The 23,374-nt window shown below is 36.4% G+C and overlaps 1 protein-coding gene across 1 annotated transcript; it reads right to left on the bottom strand.

The window, feature by feature from the left end:
• Window positions 1-1,457: 1,457 nt before the first annotated feature.
• PNPLA4 (patatin-like phospholipase domain containing 4) lies at window positions 1,458-22,084 on the bottom strand. Its single transcript, XM_008941817.1, has 8 exons — window positions 21,926-22,084; window positions 21,049-21,172; window positions 15,525-15,709; window positions 11,436-11,530; window positions 11,128-11,263; window positions 8,111-8,176; window positions 3,822-3,974; window positions 1,458-1,873 (listed from the first exon to the last, which is right to left on the bottom strand). Exons 1-8 carry the CDS (start codon window positions 22,082-22,084, stop codon window positions 1,742-1,744), a joined length of 1,050 nt encoding a protein of 349 aa, XP_008940065.1. The 3' UTR covers window positions 1,458-1,741.
• Window positions 22,085-23,374: the final 1,290 nt, after the last annotated feature.

Raw genomic sequence — 23,374 nt, 5'->3', positions numbered from 1 at the left:
AGCAGCTCTTAAAATAAACTGCACCTGGATAAACAAGCATTCTACAGGCTTGCTGAATAAGTACGGCAGCATTACTGCTCAGGAAGGCTACCGATTAGAAGGCAGACACAGTTTCTGAAAGCTTGTGACTAGCTCCAAGTCCCCAGGAAACAAAAACTGCTGCTTCAATTTTCCACCAGAATACTGAAACAAGTATTACCATTGAATTGGACACTTAGGCCATAGCGGATCAGCGTGAAAGAATTTCCCAATAGCATTACAAGATGTTGAGTGTTACTCTCTCTATAAGTGAGTATGAAGCTGAGCCAGCCACAGGTGCCTGGGTAGCACAAAGGCCACTTCCTCCCATTTTCCACACAGGAATGCTGTCCTGCAGATCTGGGAATCATGCAAGGTGTCCTGCTTGCACTGTATACAGAACCTCATGCACCTAGGAAGTGTTGTGGTTCTCAAATGGAAGTCAGGTGCCTTACAGCATCATTTTAGTTATTTAGTTATCAAAAAATAGTAATAGCCTGTCACATGAATCCTAATCTGACGCAGTCTGCGTATGAATATAACCCTGGTGGTTAGCTGCTGAAGAGGCTTTCACACAGCTACAGCAGCTTTTCTTTTTTTAAATCTTATTTCTTACCACCACAGGTTTTCTGTGGTTTGGGGGAATTCTATAAATTAATACAAGTTTAGTTCAATCTCCTGGGTTTTTTTTTTTTCCTTCTATTAAAAAATCAACTTTAAAAACACATTTAAAAAACAAAGACTTTTTGCCTTAAAATAAACAGTTGTGTATTTTAGCATTCAGACATTAAGACTGAAAATCCTCAAATTTGACTTCAGGTAGTCAATGCAAGGTGAATGGTAAAACAACAAGGTACATGAGTTTGAGTTCATTACCTGCTGACTCACTTCAACTTCTCTCTAATGACTGGCTTTTTTCAGATAATCAGGTTGTTACAGCATTCCAAGAAATTAACAAATGAGCTCCTGACAAGAGTTTCAAGAAAATATATTTATTACATTTCAGCAGAGAAAGAAAACATGTCCGAAAACAATTTTTACACCCTTCTTCTACAAGATAATTTTATATTCAAACCACACTTCTGTTACAAATTTCAACCAGTATTTCAAATTTTAGAAGTTCCCATTCACTGAAAGAGGCAAGAACTTTTATTGTCAAAAAATACGCATATCAGCAAAATAGTGCAAATGTTTTATTTATCAAGGAAAGCATTCGAGTCCTTCAGACCACCACGAGATATGTATTAGATCAGCAATATTGCAAGCGCCCAATTAGCACGCACAACTATTAAATTAAGTGAACAACACAGATTGTTATTTTTCATGGTACAACAGATTTGTCTCTGAAATAACTCTGGAAAAAACTGTTCCAAATTTCTGCATTCATGATAACAGGAGTTTGGTTGTGTGTTTTGTTTTGTTTTGTTTGGTTTTTTTTCCTTTTTACAAATTCCACGCCCAAATTTTCAGCTGAAGCAAAATGGATCTAAGCTTGAAGGTGCTCAAAACAAGACAACTCCAGGGCAAGAACAACTCCCACTCTTGACGTGTTTATACAGGTCTCTGGAGAGCAGCCGATACTTTGTTGGCAGAAGCAGATGCAATGCCACTGGGATTTTTATTTTCCTAAGCAGGAACTGGGACAGCTATCCCTGAGATTCCGTAGGATGCCTGTAGCTGTGGTTTGACCATCATCAGGTTTTGTTAATTTTCTAAGTAGAATCTACTCAAACCAGTTTTCTTTCAGTAAAAAACGCACAGCATCATCAAATCCATTTTGGTATAACGACTCCATTTTCTCTTGGTTTGGTGGGAACAAAGCTTGATAAAGTCTTACTAGGTTGGCCAGAGACAGCTGCAACAGAGCGAGAAGCTATAAATTAGTTTAATAAAGCAACTTCTCTAGAGTTAACTGTGTTGCTGTCTGTTCTGTCATCTGTTTCATGTAGCATGTGTAAAAACAAAAGACCAGCATGGCTGTGTCTATACTAGTAAATTGGCCACGTCCAAGTACACTGCTGAGCACCAAGACAACCTGGCACAAATGGTCTGCATGTACACTATTAAACTCACAGCCTCTGAGGCTGTCTGCTTGTAAAACTGCCCAAAGTTTCTGAAACGTTTTACCTTTGGAAACATTCCCAGAGCTGTCTGGCAGAGCGGTAGCTGGCACATGCTAAACTTGTGCAATGAAACATTTTGACAGCTTACTAGTGCAAACAGCCACATTCTTGGGAACGTTCCCAGGTCATGTTTAACATAGAAGTATAAATGTAGCTTGTATTACTAACAAATTAAGAACTACTCAGCATCTCAAGTGGTCACTTTGATGGTGTAAGGATTTCAGAACTCTGTTCTTGAATACAGATGTCATTAAATTGTTTATAAAAAAATAAAATATAATTAGATTTAATAATGTTGTCAACACTTCATTTCTATGTTTAATACTTTAGCCACATACTTCATTACACACAATTTTGCAAAACAATATCAAAATAATCTTCATTATTTAAAGCAAGCAATTATTCAAATTCTGACACTAACAGACTGAGGTTCAAAGAGACAGGAAACTGTACACATTTCAATACAGATAAATGAAGATATACTACTTCCTTTTATGAAGATTACAATATTGCAGAAAAAAAAATATTCTTAGTGCACATTTTTACAGCTCTAAAAACCTAAAGGTATTTCAAATGAAATAGTTTAAAATGTTGCCTGAGATTCTGCACAAGTCTGCACTTGCATAACCCTAGAAGCAACGTAACTCTGCAATTAATTTTTTCTCTAAACTGATCTAATCACCAGCTCATTTTTCCACCTTTGCTGCACTAGATATTAGATACAAATCACAACCCAGAAATATACAGTAAGCAATTACATATATTTTCAATATATATCAATAATCTCATTTTCTACGATAATTTACAAAGTACTACCATGCTTAAAATCTGTGAAACATAAAGATTCAGAAATTGGTCCATTTTAGTATGATGTTGCATAACACTAATTTTACTCAAATTAATAAAAAAGTATTAAGACGGACTGTCCAAAAAAGTATCAATTATTGATAATCTTTTCTTTCTAATGGAGTTTTGGAGACACCTAGGCTGACCGCTATTCAGTGTTTTCTTTCATCGTGTCAAAGGAAGCAATATTGTGGTTAAAGTTTGTGAGAGAGAGCTTGCAAAGAAAGAAGTGTCAACGATGAAACCAAGGCCATACAAACCAGTCATAGCCTATATTTCAATATGCAGAAAAGTTTCTATAACAACTACCAAAATAAGTTATGGAAAAGCACTGTGGTCACAAACATTCACCAACTCTCTTGAGCGATGAGGTGACAACTAATTGTATACCACTTCAAATGTATGACTTAAACTTGTACTTTAAATTCAGTTACAGCAGCTGATTTCCAGAAATATGAACGGATGCTCTGGAATATTCCTGTCCTGAAGTATTCTACAGATGTCTTAATCGGTTTTTTTGTTTGTTTTTTTTTTTCACCCTGTAAATACTGGCTAGCCAAAGACTGCTGATATTTAGAGCAAGCTGAGATTCAACCTGTGATAATTTGTTCAACTTTGTACTAGATCAATGCTTTTCAACATTTCTTCTTTGTTCTATATTTTCCTTCTCTTGTGTTTAAGAAAATGTTTACCCTACATTTGCAAAACAGAAAATGTCAAAATATTACTTGAGTTGATCCGCAAGCACAAAATAGACATTTAAAAATATGCATAACCTTAACTGTACAACTACATTTCCTTCTTCTAAAGATATTTAATAAACAAGGAACTCACCATTATATCTTGTTTTGCAAATTTAACATAAAGATCCACACGTCCTTTATCTTGTGGACAGATATCTAATCGACCACTGAAAGGAGAAATCGTCACAGTCCTTCCAACAGGCAAGATAGGAAGGCCATTGGTGAGGCCACCGTCAGCCCACTTCTACTGGAAAACAGAAATATCTTCAAAGCAACCTTAGTACACTACAATCATAACTGAATAACTTCATCCTCACCTTCCCTGCCTCCTACACCCCACCCTCAAGAAAATCAACAAGTTTCCTCCTCAGAATACCATAGCTAAGCTTGAGTATGAGGCACAGAAATCGAAGAACTTAGAAAGTATACGCGGTGTTTAATCATTCACCATCTGACAATGTTAAATAAGCCTGTGATACATTTATCAGGCTAATGATAAGACTCCTTAGTTAATCTGATAATAAAATGTCCCTTACAGCATTTTTCTCAAGACATATGTGAAAATATAAGATGGTTAATATAACACGTGAACCATATCAGACAGTGCTCATACCATACTATCAGAAAACCTCGTATCAGTGTCCCCCCAAACTCTGAGTCAAACTAAGAGCTGGACAATCTGTATGTGCAGGCAAACCAACTGCACAACCTAAACTAAACCCACTTTCCGTTTTGAACTGTTACCCCTCACCCTGCCACTTATAGTCCCTGGTAAAAGAGTCCTTCCCCATCTTTCCTGCAGACCTTCTAAGTACTAAAGGCTACTGTAAGGTCTTCTTGGAGCTTTCTCTTCTCCAGGCTGAACAACCACAAGTGTCTCAGCCTGTCCTCACAGGGGAGGTGCTCCAGTCCCCTGAACATCTTCGCGGCCCTCCTCTGGACATACTCAAGCGGGTCCAGGTCTTTCTTATGCTGGGGGAGAACCTTAACACTTCTAACATCAAGGGGGTTCTTTTTGTGTATGTGTCTCAGAAAGAGCAATTTATAATTGACTTGTACACAACGTTCCTTAGAGTACTAAGTGGCTTTTTGTTGCAATTCCTACCGCAAAAAGAATAGTGGAGTCTTTGCCGCGTCAAAGACACCGCAACAAAAGACATTAGCAATGACTTTCACACATCTAGCTTAGTGCTTTCACCACTTAAAGCTTCTTCCATTTTTTAAAATTATGATTATTTAGAATAATAAGAACTCTTTTTATGCAACATCAATATTTATTTTAAAAATCAAAACCTTTACCCAGACAAGGCCAATACTTGTTATTAAGCACTATCTTTTGTAGATTCTGTAATTCCTGGCCAATGTGCCCTCTGTTATTTTATTTCAAGCATTCTGGAGAAACTGATACTCAGTCAAAAATATTTTAGCTCTACAGTCCCACATGTTACATAGTTAAAACATTTATATGCTGCAAATATTAATTCCATTATCCAAGTCTTGAAAAATGCTTCTTAGCTGATGAGGCAAATTCCTGGTAGCTTCTGAATTAGCGTTTCTTTTGTAAATACAGCACAAACACAGAGAAAGTTCTGAAATAATGTGCAATGAAAGCCAAATCAGGCAATGAAATTCAAGGTGGAAGACAGACCTAAGAGAATCTATCCATTTACCAGGAGACCGTTTTTACAAAGCTGTTCTGCAAGAACTAATGTGACAGAAACTACAGCCTCATCATCCGAAACAGTCAACTCAATCCTCTGCAAATCTTTATCTGGTTTAAACATTAACCTTGCCAGAGATTCAGAGGACACCAACTCAAAGACAGACAATATCACATGGAACAATTTTGCCCTGATGTTGCTGAAAGCCTAATCCAGTGTAAATGTAAATACCCAACCCAGGTAATAAACTAGCCAAATCTGGTGAAGCCCATTAACAGGTTACAAATTCTTAAGTTATGTTACACTAAATTTTCCTTTAGATTACTTTTAGACTCATCAAACCAGAAGAAAATCTACTATGAACAGATTGATGTTATGTCTATGCTACTACGCAATTTAGCTTATTCACCCCAAAAGTGTAGTGTCCAAGCATGCATACTACAGGTATACTAGCTAATCCTTGTATGAGCCGAATGTTTCCTAAAAAGCATCCTTCCTAAAAAGAAAACTAAAGTGCTATGCTGTGAACAGTTCACCCCGGGGTTCAGGCTCTATAGGCAGTATGGACAGGCTAGCAACAGGTTTGGCTACTTTCTCATACTGTTCCAGTAAAAGTGCACCATACTCCCTTACATAACATGCATCATGATCACACACTGAAATAGGTTCTGCAAATGCTCCCAGATGACATGGTGGTATGTATGCAGGTGACACATAGCCCAGAGAAGATCCAGATCAACTGTTCTGAAGCACAGGTAAGGCCAGTAGACTTCAGCAGCTAGCTGGGATTAAGCTCAGTTTGATGCTGCCATGGACCACACGGCCTGTGGAATTTACTCCCTGAAACCAGTGTAAATGCAGACAAACAACATTGGTATGCTGCAGTCAAGCTTTCAAGGAATCTGTAATATGATAGGTGGGCCTTAGGTGGGCCTCGCAGAGCCAAATCAATATCCAATCCATCTTACTGACTTCAGTGCTTATCACATCTGGATCATGAGCACACATGCCATGTAAGGGCCTTTACCACCCACGCACATGTCCTCATTACCCACCATTCCAAACCAAGGAAATGCTGAAAGTCTCTACTCTCACCCTGCTCTAAGCATTTTGGACTAAAGCATGGAAGCCACACACATCTACAGGCAACTGTTATCTCAAAAAAAAAAACATTTTAAAAATGCCTAAAAAAATCCCCAAACCACAAATGCACTGTTTTACAGAGTATGAGAAAAGTCAGTGAAAACATGCAGAACTAATCACTCCGATAATTAACAGTAAACAAAAAGCAGCGTCATGTCCAGAAACTGCCTTTTCTGAATCTCACTTAAAGAGAGTAGTAAGAAGCTCTGGGAATGACAACAAGCTTTCAAGTAACACAAGAACCAGATTCCATGAAACTTTCATTGATTTCACTTTTGAATGCAAAAAATCAAGTTAGGCAGGAACAAGAGCCGTCCACCAGGAAGAGGCTGCAGGTGTTTTGGTAAATACTGCAATGCCTATGCAAATCACAATAGTGGTATTTATCCAGTAAAATGGGGTTTAAATTCATTTTTGGACAAAAATCTGAGCCAGCTTTTCAATATTTACTTGAAAGAACAATACAAGAAATTGAGCAACACTTCCTTCCCTTTAACTAATGGCAGAATGAATCTGAATGATCCATGTATGCCCTCTGAACTGCACAAGCAACACAAAGACTCTAATTAATAAATTTCCAGATCCTGGGAAGCTGCAAGCAGTCTCCATTTAATTCGAGCAGTCAGGCAATAGTGATTTAACTTTAAGCATTTTATCTGATAGGTATTGCTGCATACATAATTCTAAACCTGGCAAACTCTCTGACATGAACTCCAACTCCCTTTTGCTAGAGACAAATCCATATGGTTTGGTGAAGTTTTTTTGGCAGAGTGGCTGTGAGGATAATAGGTGTTCTCAAGGTATCATTTGGATGTTTATGAGGAAATAAAAAAGTACCATGTAGTACTTCTCAGAAAGAAATAAATGGCTATTTTCATGCTTCTTGTAATTACAAACAAACTAAACAGCCACAACTATTCTTAAAATGTTAGTATATTTATGTAAGAAAGACAAAAAAGTTCTTGAAGTTAAATCAAGTACAGGCAAGTGGGAAAAGGCTTTGTTTAGTAGTGTACACCTCTGAAAACTCCATAGCTGTGTGCTATAGAGGGAAAGTTTTATTCTTTAATGCTTGCCCAGAGGTAAGAGATTTGAAGGTATCTAGTAAGCACATGATTCTGCACAGAACATGAGAACAACACACACCTAAACACACATGTACTCCAGCAGTGTCCAATCTGCCAAGACCTCCCTTACTATTCATTCCATTAAACAGAAAAGCAGAATGGTGATCCATTAAATTTCAAAAAAATGTTTCAGAGTTGGCAACACAGTTTATTATCATGAGAAGCATCTTCACTAAGAGAAGCTTCTTGTCACAGTGTTAAACATTGTTTTTGGGAAACTGCTTCATGCTACAGAGATCATTTCAGTCTCAGCACCTACTTTTTTTGAAACAACACATGAAAAAAACTGATGTCATCTTTCACAGTTTTCATCTACCATATAAACAGAAACAACTATGCTACAAAATACAGTACTGCAGCTGCCTTCCCGTAAGATCAAATTACTACATCATAAATGAAGAATGTTCTTGCACACACACAAAGTTTGTAATTAAACAATGAAAAATTACCTCTCCTTTATATTCCACTGGCTTAATCCCTGCATACACTGGTACAAAACTACTTGCTAGCAGGACCTAGCGAAAACAAAGAAGAAAGAGTAGGGAAAAAAGAACAAAACAGAAGAAAAGGCAAAGTAATTTTGAACCAATATGCATTTGCATGTATATTTATCTAAATTAAATAATACAGCAGTCATCAGTCAATATATTAGTTTTACCAAAACCAGTCAGCTCAAAATGCCTCGTTGTATGTCAAGATGCAATTAACATTATTCAAAAGGTTTGGGTTTTTTTATGACTTCACAGTGACAGCTCTCAAAATATCACAGATTAACTCATTGATTAGTGTGATTTAAAAGAGCATGAACTTAGTCCTACACAATATGAGGAAAATCTATGAATTTGCAGAAACTAAATATGCATGCACTGAAAAAAGTGCAATATAGAGTATTGTCAAAGAGAAGGCTGACTCAACCATTCTGCTGGCATATTTATAGTGCTTACTCTTCTAATAAATCAAATTTCTAAGAATTCAAAATTGACAAAATACTACGAATAGACTGAAAATTCACATAAGTATATCTTTATCAGTATTGATACTTAGCATGTAATACATTCAAGTGTTAATGAACCACTGTGTGCTCTATTGTAAGCCTACACTGATGTCTACAGTTCTCAATTTTTACTTTTTTTTGACCTGGACACCTCTTCTGTGCAATCAGTGTGCAGCATTTCAAAGAGAGGGGGGCAGATGTGTGGATACAATGCAATGTGTCAGAAATTTTCATATAATTAAAAGTTGTGAATGCTTGTGCACATGCTTGCGTGGCAGCATGAGAGACAAATCTGGGCAACAGAAGAAGGTTACAGAGCAGAGTATATATATGATGTGAAAGATGATCAGGTACAAAAAAAACCCCACAGTCCATGAAGAATATGGAAGAAAATGCTCAACGGTTTCTTTTGGTTGAATTGCACTTAATTTTACAACAAATTAGGCTACTTTCAGTATGAAACACTTCTCCCCAAGAAGTTTTAAGACTTTGTGAAGTCTTTAACTTTCACTTTCACTTCAAGAACTCTTTTCTTGCCTAATTCTCTTCCCAGTGATGTAAAGCACCAGAGCTTTAGTCAAAATCAGGTGGACCTCTGCAAAGTGTCAATTTCTTTCAAGAAGACTAAAAAGAGCAGCTGGCCTTCCTTATAAAGTCACTGAGATCTCAAGAGTGAGGTGAGGAAGGACAAGTTTGAAGAACTAACAATCTCAGTATTTCTCTACCTCTAACAGACTCCTGTTCACTGCTCCCACCTTTCCAAACTAGACACAACAGTGGTCTGTGCCCTGCACCCTCAGAAACGTAACGACGCCTCTCTTGTCCCTCACATGCAGCTTAAGAATTGCACGTCTAGGAACGCTGGTACATGGCGATTGTCTTCATGTACGTAAGAACTATTTCAAAAGTGGGAGATTATTAACTGCCTTTCCTCATCCACTGGGAACAGTAAAAGAAAACAAAAGCTTAAAAATGTAGCACATCTATTCAGTTTAGCCATTATGAAAAACTTTGGAACCGTAGCATTTGTCAAGCACTGAAACCAAGCACTGTTTGCCCAGCAGTGCCTTCATCTCTGCCTCGGACAGAGCGGCTCATGTCTAAGTGTAACACAACTATGGAACTTCACAACCTCTATCCTCCACGCTACCAGGGCAGCCACCAAGTTTCAGACTGTTGTGTAAGTGCCAGGTGCAACAGCTCAAAAACATGTATTTTGAGATGCATTGGATGAACAGACAATATGAATGAATACCAGTATGTAGTATTTGGAATTTTATTACTATTACACCAACCCATTCTACTGCTAGCATATGGAACGAAAGAATAGAACAGAAATTGTCAGGTCAATGAAAAAAACTATTGAAATACTAATAAAATGTATGTATTTCCAAGGTCATTTTGACACTTCTAATTGTCTTCTGGTTAGAAGATTTTACTGCAAGAACACATACACCTACAGAATAATCATCTCTGTGCTTCTCCCTGGTGGCTACTATAGCTAGAAATAACAGTGTATGACTTGAGATAAACTTTTTGCATAATTATATTTGCATGATTAAATCCTACAGATTTTGAGAACTGATTGACTGTGTAGAATATAACAAGGTGAAGATTTTTAAAGTATACTTTAAAGGTGAACGTCCAATTCATACTTTGAGATTTTGTAACAAGTGTGCTCTTTTTTTCTTTAATTGTTAATTATAAAGAGGCTTTTATTTCTCTACGTATCCACACAGATGTGGAAAGAATTCCTTCTTATTCTATTTCCTCTTTTATTCTGCTGTATCTTATCTCCCCCACTAAGACACGATCAGTTACTACAAAGAACATTTGCTTCACATGCACTTGAATTCCCCCTACTGCTTCAGACCAGCTTATGCATATAATCTTGATCCAAAATATAATCTTGATCCAAATTTTAAAAGTGGCACTCAAAAGGAGAGATGAGCAGTAATAGATATGCTTTCCAGTGACAGTTAAAATACAGCTTATGTATGGTACTTAACATTACATTGTATCTACTGCTCACACAAGGATCTGTAGAAAACGCTGAAATTTTTTAGTTTTCACTTCCTTTTTTTTCTTTTGTGATGAAATGTAGTATAAGTGGTATCAGTGAAGCAAGAGATCCAAAAAGACTCAGTAAATTGTTAAAAAATTTGGAGATTTACTACTTTATTCTCTTCTACTGCAATCATTAGTTACTTTGTTACTTTTTAAACATGCTTTACCTACAAAGGTAATACTTTAGATCAAGGAAACACACACAAAATAAATTTTAGCACAATATGTGAAACTGTAGGATCAAATTCTTCTTCTACTGCTTATGTGATGGTTGTAGCACCACTGACAGCAGAAGTGATTATACTTCAGTAGAACAGTGATTTATTGTATAGCTAATAACATACTCCTAAGACTTGAAGAAACTCAAGCATTTTTATTTAAAGCAGCAGCATTCAACTTCATTACCTTAATGAGGTCCTCCCTGGAGGCAAAATTTGAAACCAAGTGGTTTTCCCCGCTTTTGGTGTTAGTGACTGACACATAGAGCCGGTTCTCAGCTATCTCATGAGCATTAGAAGGAAGAATAGATTCTATGCCTTCCCTAGAGTAAAGAAAATGATAAAAATTATTCACTATCATTATTTGAAAACCTTGAAAATATGTTAGGGGTGAACGAAAGGGTGCTGAGCGCCCCACAGCGTAAAAAATACGCACACTTTCCATTTCAAGAGCTCCACACAGAAACCATCTTATAGATGCACTAAGAGAGGTACCTTAAGGTTTTCATAAAATCATAGCCAGGCGTTGCAGCACCGAAGTCCAATTTTCTAACTTCCTCTGCAAATCCATAGGCAAACTGCTTACATTTCTGGAAATTAAAAATACTAATTGTTAAGCATGTTTTAGTTACAGGAAGTAAGTTCAACTGTGGTATCTAAAACATACTAGCAGCTAAAGCTTTAACCAAGAGAGAGCTGTAAGGTCAGACTGAAATATCTTCCTGTATGTGTTTGGTTTGTAACAAGGTATGCAGGTTGACCTTTTCACAAGAACTAATTTGTAAGAAAACAAGATCCCTAAAAAATACATATTGATAAATTAATACTAATAATAAACTCTCACAAGAATACCACTTCAACAATCAAGGAAAATTAAAGGCTAACATTCTATACATTAGCACTGTGAAATAATCTGTTCTCTGAACCATGTCATTACAAGAACAATAATTTATATTACAAGTGTAAAGCCACCTTTTATTTTAAATACTCAACTTGGACACAAGTATCTTAAGATGTCTATAAGCATTAAAAAAAATTAATCAGTTATTACAATTTCTTCTCATTAATGCAAAACCCATGCTACCAGTGAAGACACATATTTAATGAATATAGTACTATGGAATTATTTCCTGAACGGAATACTATGATGAATGACATAGGAAGAAAAGACACTGCAGAAAAGCAGGTAACAGATTCCACTGCACAGAGAATCTCTTTTATGCAAGCTAAAACGCCTAGCATTAATGACCGAAAAAAAAAAAAAAGCTTCAAGTGTGAGCCATAAGAGCTCCACAAAGAGAATAAAGAAATTGGTACCATGTTATTTTTTAGCAAAAAGATGCTGAAACAATGAATTGTAATTCTGCATGCTTAAGACTCACAATTCAGTCATCACATTCCTTTCTCTATCCTTTCATGCGGACTTCTTTAACAATTTTTGAGACTTGTGGAAAACTAAATCAAATCTTATGCAACTTTCTGAAACTGGTACTCAATAAATACACTATGCACATATTCACCTATATAACCATATGTTTGCACAGTAAAAGATCTATCTATAGACAGTTTGGGGTTCCTGGCTCATTAGCTTCCTGGATCAAGAACAAATATGCTGCTAGTAAAAAAATAAATGATTGACATGACTGGGGAAGAAAAGCAAAGAAGTGAACGTGTCTTGCTGAGGAGGAGGGTACAAGATTTAGCAGAAGAAAAAGCAAGGAAGCAGTTTAACTTCCTCACATCACTTGTGCAACAGAGCACTCACCTAAGTAAAAGACAGCAATGTACTTCTTGGACCCACTTCCTCTACACGGCTTTTGAATAAATGTATCAAAAAAGTTTAAGAGGTACTCTTCAAACAACCACTGTAAAGGTTTGTATTACTTCAGTTCCCCTAGTTTAGATTTGCACCTTATACCCTACGAGGTATTTGTCATTGCCAATTCCAAGCCAATTCAAATATATAAAACTGGTCACATGCACCAAGTCTTGAAATTATTCTGTATTAAGCTGTGAGGCTTCTTTTCTAGTCAATCAGCTGGAAAGAGATACATTCAGAAACCTCTACAGAGGAAAAACAAACAAACAAAAAAAAAAAACCACCACACAAAACCCTACATAGAAACACCTCAGAACTACAATCTTTCCATATAAGATGCTTTAATAAAGTGATGGGAAGCTAAAGGAGGAGGTGGTGGAGTCACCATCCCTGGAGCTGTTCAAAAATCATCTAAACGTGCTACTTCTCAATGTGGTTTAATGATCATGGCAGTGTTGGCTTGACAGTTTGACTTGATGATCCTAGAGGTCTTATCCAACTTTAATTATGCTATGATTCTAAGAGTTTCAGAGACCTGGATAAATCCAAACCTAGGTGAATGACAGGTATCTACTTTCCATAATACAAATACTAAGAATAGACCACAAATACAATCAAGGTACTTTTGAAATAACTAGGTACTTATCTATAATTCTATAAGCCTCCCTAGAATTATGCAGTTCCATGCCTCCTCAACAGTGACAAAGATCAGATACGACATAGAAACATTTGCAGACTGTTGTATTAGAACAGCCACAGTCAAAACAAGAAATTCTCAATGCTACTTTGTCTTCACAGAAAGGAAAGGCTGTACTAGAGCTCTGAGATTAGGAGATGGAGAAAGTCCTAAACAGAGCTTGTTTAACATACTCATCTCTGGGGAGAGAAAAAAATAAAAAAGAAAAAAAGAAAAAAAAAAAAAACACTCATGTAAGAGTTGTATTTGTGGATATAAAGTATTTCAAGTTAGAAATGCAATGAGAGTAAGAACATAATTACTCTGATATGGAAAGTTAATTCTGTTCATTACACATTACTGCCTTTACTTCAATTCCATAAGAATTAAGAGGAGTTATTCTCCCTCCCCTCCTTTTATCCCCCCCAATAGCTCTCAATTTTCCATTTTAACATTATAACAGAATGACTGAAAAGTAAATTAAAAAAAAATTTAAAGGTCTAAAAATTTCAGGAAATGTAATTTTAATACAAAATGAAGAACATATTTTCAAGGAAAAATCTATGAGATGCAATGTAATATAGGCATAGGTTCCACATATGAAAAATAATAACTGTTCTAATTACTGTTCTAATATTTTTATTTAGAAAGACCTTCATAAGTTGGACCAGACTGGGAACAAATGCTTACAATAAGCAGAAAGTCTCCTTGGGCTAAGAAAAGGCTAGCTGCTCTGCTCACCATAGAGGAAATTAAACTCAGTAGGATGCATTATACCAGGCAAATTTGCAATGGAATTACTTGTCAGAGGCCACAGAAAAGAAGTAACACCTGAGCAGAATACAAATAAAGTTCTCTTCACAACAGAGTGGAACCTGCCTAATAGCAAATCATATAAAGAATGTACCTGTGGGGAGGCAGGGGATGGAAAGAAGCAAAGGAAGCATTTACTGCTGCAAGGTACAGGAGTAGAGATAACTCTTCAAGCTAAGTTCATACCCCAGCAGAAACCTATAGAAAGGTCAGTGGCAAAGTGTGGTATTGGCTGGGATTATTCTTTGAATCAAAAGAAGTGAAAGGGTAATACTAAGGCCCAGGTAAGGCTACCTGACACTCACTGGACTGAAAATTAAGCATACTTAGAACAAAATCTTAACAGCCATTTTTTCCTCCCACAACAAAGGTGTTTATTAACATTCAAAATGTCAAAGAAATATTAACATTTTGACAAGGTCTAGTCCCAAAGTATATTAAGGCAAAGTCACTACAGGTGCTTCAGAAGGGCAAAGCAGCCTCAACCTATGGGGAAAACCAAACAAAAAAATAAAAGAAACACTAATGCTCTCACAGAACCTGTATCACAGCAGTCACTGAACGTAACTTGGCTGTCCGTACATGACACCATAGGCACGGTGAGAAAAAAGCAGCAAGTCTGGAGAATAAAACCCAAACAGTCAGGCATGCAGCATGTCAGAACAGAACACGGAGGGTTAATCCTCCCTGGCACGCAGTGGGGCTACTGCATTTAAGTCATGAACTATACTGAGTCTAAAGGAGGTGAACGAGCTGCTTCTTGTGCTGTCTAATGGAGCACACACAGCAAGCCAAAAATTTGAGCTGGTGTATGGTGCTCTTTGACTTCATGAAGATAAAACTCCAGCTACCATTTTCATTTCCTTTCACAGAAAAAGACAAAAGGATGATGCTAGGCACTTGCTTACCCAAGCCTACTTTTAGCCAAGAAACAAATTATTAACTTTGTAATGTGCAGTGATTAAGTAGAGATACATTTTGGTATATTAAAATATATCTGGTTGCATACAACTTAACATTCACACACGTGAAATTTATATTTCATAGCTTAAAATATGAAGTTCATATGACAGATTTTTCTCATAAAGAAATACTTGCTTCATAAATAATTCTGCCTGGGACTCACAGATTTTGTTAATGAAAACATACACAAAGTCCTGTTAATTTGTAAGAAGCAAAATAAGAACCAAAATGCTTAAAATAGTTAATGGTAGATGATATCAAAAATATCCTTTGAAAACGATCACGTCCTATACCTACGAGTTTATTAATTTACCTCTATATTTTCTGGTACTGCTAATAAGACAGTGGCAGCCAGTGATCCCGCAGAAGCTCCCGCAAAAGCTTTCACAATTTTCAGTAACTTCTTACCATGCCTGCAAAAAGCAGCTGCTGCCCCCAAGTGGTAAATACCCAGAAAACCGCAAGCTGCAAATGACAGATTGATGTGTTTCATTTTTGCTGTGGAAATAAAAGTTTCACAGTCAGAAAAAGGATCAGTTAATTTAATCTTATAATATACATCCACTCTTTTGGCACAGAGCACATAATATACTATATCTAAATAACAAAGAACACTTTATTTAAGACCTGTAAAAAATTGTGATTAACAAATACATCAAACAACTAGCAGCTAGTTTAGCATTTCTAAAATTGAAAATAACTCTAAAATACGCCTTAGTACAAATCGCTTTTTCAGTGAAGAAATAAATATATATCTAAAATGTGTAGTTACTTTGCATATAACAATTTGTCAAAGCAATACGAAACAAAAGCAGCTACTCAAAAGTGATAAAAAGAATACTGTTGGAGAGTAAACAGTTAGCCACCTGGAGTAAAAATCAAATTAAGTATAAAACTGCTGGGTACTGGGTCATCACAGCCCCCTTAAACACACACAGCACTGAACCAAATAAAATTCTCTAGGAAAGAAATTTTTTTTCTTCATCTTTGGAATTTCTTTGCTTTCTAGTATTATTATTAATCATCAATACACAAATTCTTAAAGTGAATTTCTTATTTAGAAAAACACAACATATTGTCGCTACTATTAAAATTAGACAAAAAACCAGAAGTAAAATACAAAGCACTGAATGTATGAAATCACACTCTGAAAGGTGTGAATGATATAATTTAAAACTAACAAAAAACAAACAGGAAATGTAAGTTCAGATAAAAAAAATCAAACAGCTGTAAATTTTATTACTTCTTCTGTTTCTGCAAATGACTACTATTACGAGGGTAAAATACTCCACAGATTGCATTGTCCAGATATAAAAGATATTATCTTAGTATTGAATTAAAAATAAACTACTAGTATATTTGGGTATGTCTCCGTATGAATAGGACTTAAAAGAAAAAATAAATTGGTACAGTCAGGAATAAATGATTTTTCTGGTTCATACTAAGATATCTTTCAGAAACAATCTACAGACACTATGGTATCAGCTCTGAAGAAGAGAGGCAAATGTGCAGCAAGAGATTTTGAGTTAAGTTGCCTCTTCAGCTTGAAAGTAGAGCAGGAAAAGATAAGCACATCTCATAGTATCAGGGCACACTGGTGCATCAGTTATTCTGATAAAACACTGGTTTATCAGCTGTGCTTTGCCCCCTTCACAATGGAAGTGCTCGCATATCTACTTGCAAGTAGGAGTACCTGTAACTTATACCTAACACATTTGTACTGACTGAAAGGATTTGAGGCAGGCTCTTGCTGTGTCAATATGAGAGAAAGGCATTTACAATGAAGTAAATGATAAATCCTGCTACTACTCTTAAAAAGAAGGGATCTTCTAATTTAAAGAAAGAAAAAAATCACTGTACTGCTTAGAATATAAATAAATTTTACTTGAGATTTTACTGAAAAACAACAAACAAAACTCAACTAAAAAAAAATGTTCAAAGTAGAGAGAGATAAAACTAAAACTGATTATGATGCCATGATGCGTTTCCTTTCAGGCCAGTTAAACTCCCAGGAGTTCAACCAACCTCCACAGCTGTTTCTGTGACTTCTACAAATTTAGAGGAAAGATGCATTTGCATCGCAGGCCACTGACAAAAAGGTGAAGCTGATTAAAGCAACTGCATTTTCAGGTATGAAGAAAAGCAAGCATGGAAGAATTAACCCCCATTTTTGTGCAAAACAGATTTCAGGCTCAAGACACTAGTAAGGTGAAACATTATATGAAATAAGGAATGTGTTTATGTAGCTGATTGTTCAGAAAATAAGCAAAATAAAAGCAAAAAAAAAAGCTGTGGAATCCCAAGAATTACATCTATTTGACCTATGAGATGTAACTAACAAACACATGTGTAAGCTAATAAGGTTATATAAAAACAAGCACATTTATGCTTACATACATGTATATACACGTTTTCTAAACCTTCTGCAAAGTATTTTAAAAGATATCTCTCCCTGCTAGACTTTACAAATAAAAAAAAATGAAAACTAAAACAAGTATCTAAAGCATAGTCACAGCAAGAGATTGTACATTCACTATTTATTTTATTTTTTTTTTTAAAGGAAAAAATCCCTACAAATGTAGAAGACAATCACACTTCATTGGATAAAGTACTAGCTGGTACACTTTGCCCAAAGCAAGAACAGAAAAGGAGGTTATATGAACTGATAATTTGAATCTCAGATCAAAAACTGCTGAAAACACGCTGACTAAAGTCAGAAAGTCCATGCCCTCTCTTACAAGGATTTATGAGGAAACTTTATTTTCTTACATAAGCTTTAGTCCTATCTAGTTATCAGTTCTTGTAAGTAACCACTGTTCTCCTGAGTATCTGGATACATGGCATTCACTCTTTGAAGAAAGTTAATTTCTTAACACTTAGATCTCCTCCTTCATTTCCTGACCCAAGAGACAGAAAGAGAGATTACTGAATGAGTACTGACATCAGTCTCTTCATTGAAAACAGAATTCAGTGAAATACAAACATGCAAAAAGAAAAAAGAACAGTAAGATTTCAAGTCAAGGAATACTATTAAAGAATGCTGCTAGTCTCATAAGACATAACCATAGTAATCATTAAGATTAAATGAATGCAACCCAAAAAGTAGTTAAATAGAATTTTTTTTTTTTTTTTTTTATGGTAAGAGAAGTACTTGATGCACTGAATTGGTATGGCATGCAATACAGCACTGCTTCACAGACTCCCCAAAAGAACTTCAAATCAAAAGTAGTAACAGCATGGCTGTGTTATCAAGGCACTACTTTTTTTATTAATCAGGATCAGTTCCCAGGTCTACATTATGTGTCTATCACATACACACAATTTAAAAATACTTCAGTACAAATGTTAATTAGCAGATGACATTTGTGTTCAAATGACAGATCCAGTGGTTACATTTGGCTGCATGACTGGGGAACGGGTTTTGCGCATAAATGTAACAACCCTAAATGTGGGTAAGTAATGAGGGGAGGGAAAAAAAAATAAATCAACGAATCATAGAATAAATTAGGTCTCCTGACCAACCTTCCTCTGCTCAAAACCGGGTCAGCTATCAGATCAAATCAGGTTTTATCCAGTTGTTAGTTTAAAAGTCATGTAATGTTTACCTCCTAAGTGATAGCTAGTAGCTGTTGCTGGGTGGAACAACTGGCTCTTCTTTCTTTTGTTCAGAATACTAAAATCAGTAGAGTATTGCAAATAATCAGCATGATAAACAACAGAACATTAACATCTTCATTCAGCACTATACATCTACCAGTGGGGAGGTTCTGTACATTGAATTGAGGGCCTCTTACAATAAATCTGTAAGAAAGCATTTAACCTACAAAGATGACACAGATGAGTAAGGTTCTATAAGGAGCTATCTGCTTGACAGACACAGATACACAATGTCCTTTCACCTTGGAAAGGAACCTCAAGTAGAGGGAAAACGTAAGAAAATATTCATTAGACGAATGTCCTCTAAACTCAGAAAAACCAAGAAAGAGGAAACTAAGATAATATTGTTTATAACAATCTTTCCCATTTGATTCTTGCAAATGTGTCATGGTAACACCTGATAGGCATGTTAGACTGGTGTATTTCAGAGACAGTATCATTCAAAAATGTCTTTTCCTTTGACAATCTGATAGACCAGTCCTCTTTTGATCAAAAATGTTAGGGCTATAACAACTTCCAAGAGGACATACACAGAAATTTAATTAAAATGTACAGCATCATTATTACCTGCCAGCTTCTTACATAGTACCAGAAATAGGAGCACAGTCACATCTGGACATAGACCATTTCTTCATTTTTCAAACAGTATGAAACACCTGTTCCACAAGCCTTTGTAAAAAATATTCTTAGAGGGTTTAACGTATTTTCTGACCATTAAAGCTACTATCTACTAACTCAAAGCTATCATGTTGGCATGTCTAAAGAAAAGATCCCAGTGAACCTTGAAAGACACACAAGTACACTTCAGCCAGACAGCGCACACACTGTAGAGATACGACGTAAACAGAACACAGCAAATGCTTTTGCCCCTGCTCTTCATAAACATTGTCTTCTTACAGGAGTGGCAGATTTCAAAATTCAAATATTTTAACTAGCTAAGGGGATAGGTACGCTTCTGTTATCTACAAGAAAAAACAGAAGCTTAGGAAAAGAGAAGTACAAAAGTTAGAAGTATGATGGGGGTGTTCAATCTCACTACTTTAGAGATAATGCAGAAGCATAAAGAGTTCTATGTAAATGTTTCTCATATCTGTTAAAAAAATACCTCACTGGTGATGAAAAATTTAGTGAGGGTATGGAGGGTGTTTCTGTTTATTCAGCAGTATCAAATCCATTTGTAATGCAAACCTACAGGAGAAAGTTTATAAGGAGATCAGGCTGTACCCCAGAATTATGACGCAGTACGATACAGCTTCTTCAGGACAGGTACTGTCTCCCTAATGATCACATACAAGAATCAGCACAACAGTTTCTCATGCTGCTGTTTCCTGAGCAAAATAATTATATAAGCAGGCTATGATCTCAGTGTCTTATTCAGTCCTAACTACATCATCCCATTTGTAAACAAAAGCTGAAAATGCCCAAAGCAACTGACTAAAAAATCTTTACAAACAAAAATTAAATGTATATATGTACATAGAATGCAAATGACCAAATGCCCTGGAGCACAGGACCTAAAACATAAGATGCATAACAGCACATTCGAGGACTAGTTATTAGCTAGGAATGACAAAGTTTATGGAAGGAACTATTCAGCTAGGCAGCACTGCTAAAATAAAGGTCATAATTGTAACTACTGATTTACCTGAACCAGAAGTCACCACTCACACAGGAATTTTTCATTAGTTTTTCACATTTACAGCAGAAAAAAAGGTTCACTATCATCACAGATCATTCATAGCCTTTAGTGAATACTCAAGAAATTGATTCTCCCAGTCAAAAATAGGCCTAACAAAACAGTGACCCATCCCACAGACTGTACTCTCCTTAAGAGTCATCACACTTGCTACCAAGAGAATGGAAAAACTAAGTTTTGTATCTACCTAGTCACGCAGAATAAGCTTTGTCAGAGTCTGACAAAGTTTAAGAAAAGAAAATTAAAATAATAATAAAAAAAAATATTCAGTACACAATCCAATAAGCCATTAACACACTTAGGAAAATCACAGTTCTTTGAAAACTATAAAAATTGTGTACAAATGTCTTAAAACACGAACACATCACATGATACAAAACTTTCAAATTAAACAGTTTAGACTATCTTGATTATTAATACAAGATGTCTAGAGTGGACAGGGAAGGCTAAATTCTTAAGAAGAGAATGACAAAAGGTTAAATACCTTCTAATGAACGTTGGCTTCCATCACATCCTCCATTGGGACTTTTTCCAGCAGCTACTTTAGTTCTCTCTGCACTAGTAGCCATAGTACCTACTGCTGATCGTTTATCATTTCCGCTGGAAACCTGTAATCATACAGTCAAATAGGATTATCTGAAACAACAGGCAAATAGAAGATGAGCATTATTTATCCTTAAACAGATTAATAAAATCAATTAACACAGTTGTAAAAGCACCTCAATGAATTTCTGAACTGCTTATCCCCTACTAAACTAAACCACAATGTTCTACTATTTATACATGCAGCAATTTATATTTTAAAGATAAACTTAATTAGACATCTAAAAACAGAGTGCCCTTTGGAACTGTCAATGTCTAGAGTAGCCTTAATTTTGTGTCCTTTCCCACTATTTTTGTTTGCATCCACATATTTATTTTTTTTTAATAAACAAAGTCTTCTGTTTTCATCCTCCATTACCAATCCAATAAAAACGTACTTTTTTTCCCCCCTTTCATTGTGCAATATGGCATTAATAAAAATTTTCCCGGAGAACTCTGTGCCTATTCTTCATTAAAGAGTTGCTCCTCTGACTAATAAATCTGCCAGTTACCACACAGTATTGTCTGAAGTATACTTTGAAAAAAATTAATGGTTCTCCCCAACTTAGAACTATTAAACAGAAAAAGTTCATTCTGAAACACTGGCTCTTCTGCAACTTGTTGCTACCTGCCCCTGTACCTTGATATACTTAAGACAACTTCAATTCATAACTAGGGTTGCAAGATCAAAAGCTTAGCTCTGTAGATTTTAAAATATGTTAGATTATCACTGTATTGATGCACATCACTTATACCTAGAGCACCACAAACATGCTTACCTGGAACTTAACTCTGTTACAAGGTGGTGTTATGGTGCAATAGTTTAGCATTCCAATCCAGAACTGCCGAGTTTTTGGAAACAGGCAACTACACAGTCTGCCTTCGTTCAGCTGAAGCAACTGTATCTGAGCACTACAAAGACTTTTAGCAGTCCACATTTTCTTAAAAGTGACCTCTGGAGCCAGATGATGTGGTTACCAAACTGACAGTCTCAGAAGCCGTTTCACCATCGAGTTACAAAGGAAGTATCAGTAGATGAGCTTGGACACCATAGAAGTACAGAGTAGAAACTTACTGCTATACAAAACCTGTTTAAAAACATTAAGGGAGAAAACAAAAACAAAAGACTAGTTGAAAAGTAGTTGTACATGAAGGCCCTGACCCTGTAACAAAGCCCTCCTCACAACTCCCCTGCTTAAAAAACAGGTGCATTCATTTTTGATTCACTTGACAATCAAACACTTCTAGGAATAACTTCTGTTCAGTAGCTACTCTCTCTCATCACCAGCCTCCACCTGGCACTGTGCTGCTCACCACTAACCATAAAGTCAGCTGTTCATTTCAGAAACAGGAAGAACAAATTGTTACTAACCAAAGAACAGGCAAGCAAACTGTCCCTTATAATTAACAATTTGATTATACTGTTCCTTCTACGTCATCTGGAAAACACATGACAAGTTTTCCAACAACTTCAAACCAACTCTTCACAACAACAAAGAGCTCACATCAGGATCCTCATAAGAAAAACTACAGTGTGCTGGCTGATAGAAGCCAAGCCTGGTAATCTGTGCTATGAGGATATCATAGCAGTAACTCACAAATCAGATGTACATCTGGTTTACACCTAGGAAGACTCGGACCACAAGTAATAAGATACGGAAATGCACCTGTTCCAACAAGCAGCAGGTGATGGCCCTGACTACAAATGCAAACCAACTCAGTGCAACTCTGTGAAGGAAAGGTCTCAGAGATACACTATTAACCTCAAATTTGATCCCAACCAAGTAAGTGAGTTTCAGATTTTCTGCTCCATCTTCTGTGCCATGAGATGATTGTTTTTGTGAATTTGATTTTTGTCCCTGAACTTCTGTCCAGTAAGCAACTGATATAAACAAGCAAAAGGGAGCTGAAACGATGACATTTCTAAGGTTTTGGCTGTAATAAACAGAACCCTGAATGACAACCGAAGCGAACACAACATTAAGAAAGGTCACTGCGCCTCTTAGTCTTGTACACTTATAACAGAACGGCCACCCTTAAGGGGGCCGCGTCCCTTCAAGTTTTAAGTTCAATCCCCGCTCTCCCCCCACAAATCTTTCCCCGTTTCCCTCCGCGCAGGCTCCTGCCTCAGACCTTCCCGGGGACGGGCGGCGGGCCGGGGTCTAACGCGGCGCAGCGGAGGCACCCTGCCCCCTTCGGCTCCTAGGCGGGACTCGGGCCGCGGAGGA

This window comes from Merops nubicus, unplaced genomic scaffold, assembly GCF_000691845.1.
Source record: "Merops nubicus isolate BGI_N331 unplaced genomic scaffold, ASM69184v1 scaffold18216, whole genome shotgun sequence".
NCBI lineage: Eukaryota > Metazoa > Chordata > Aves > Coraciiformes > Meropidae > Merops > Merops nubicus.
Note: the sequence above shows the minus strand (reverse complement) of the source record. Positions and strands in the feature narration are given on the sequence as shown.

What these genes read in the sequence shown, in the direction of transcription:
- PNPLA4 (XM_008941817.1), bottom strand. Translation starts at nt 22,084, where the DNA reads ATGTGGACTGCTAAAAGTCTTTGTAGTGCTCAGATACAGTTGCTTCAG. An exon ending in AAGCCAACGTTCATTAGAAG is followed by an intron (nt 15,710 to 21,048) that starts GTATTTAACCTT and finishes TTATTTCCACAG; the next exon opens with CAAAAATGAAACACATCAAT. An exon ending in CCAGGGAGGACCTCATTAAG is followed by an intron (nt 8,177 to 11,127) that starts GTAATGAAGTTG and finishes TGTTTTCGCTAG; the next exon opens with GTCCTGCTAGCAAGTAGTTT.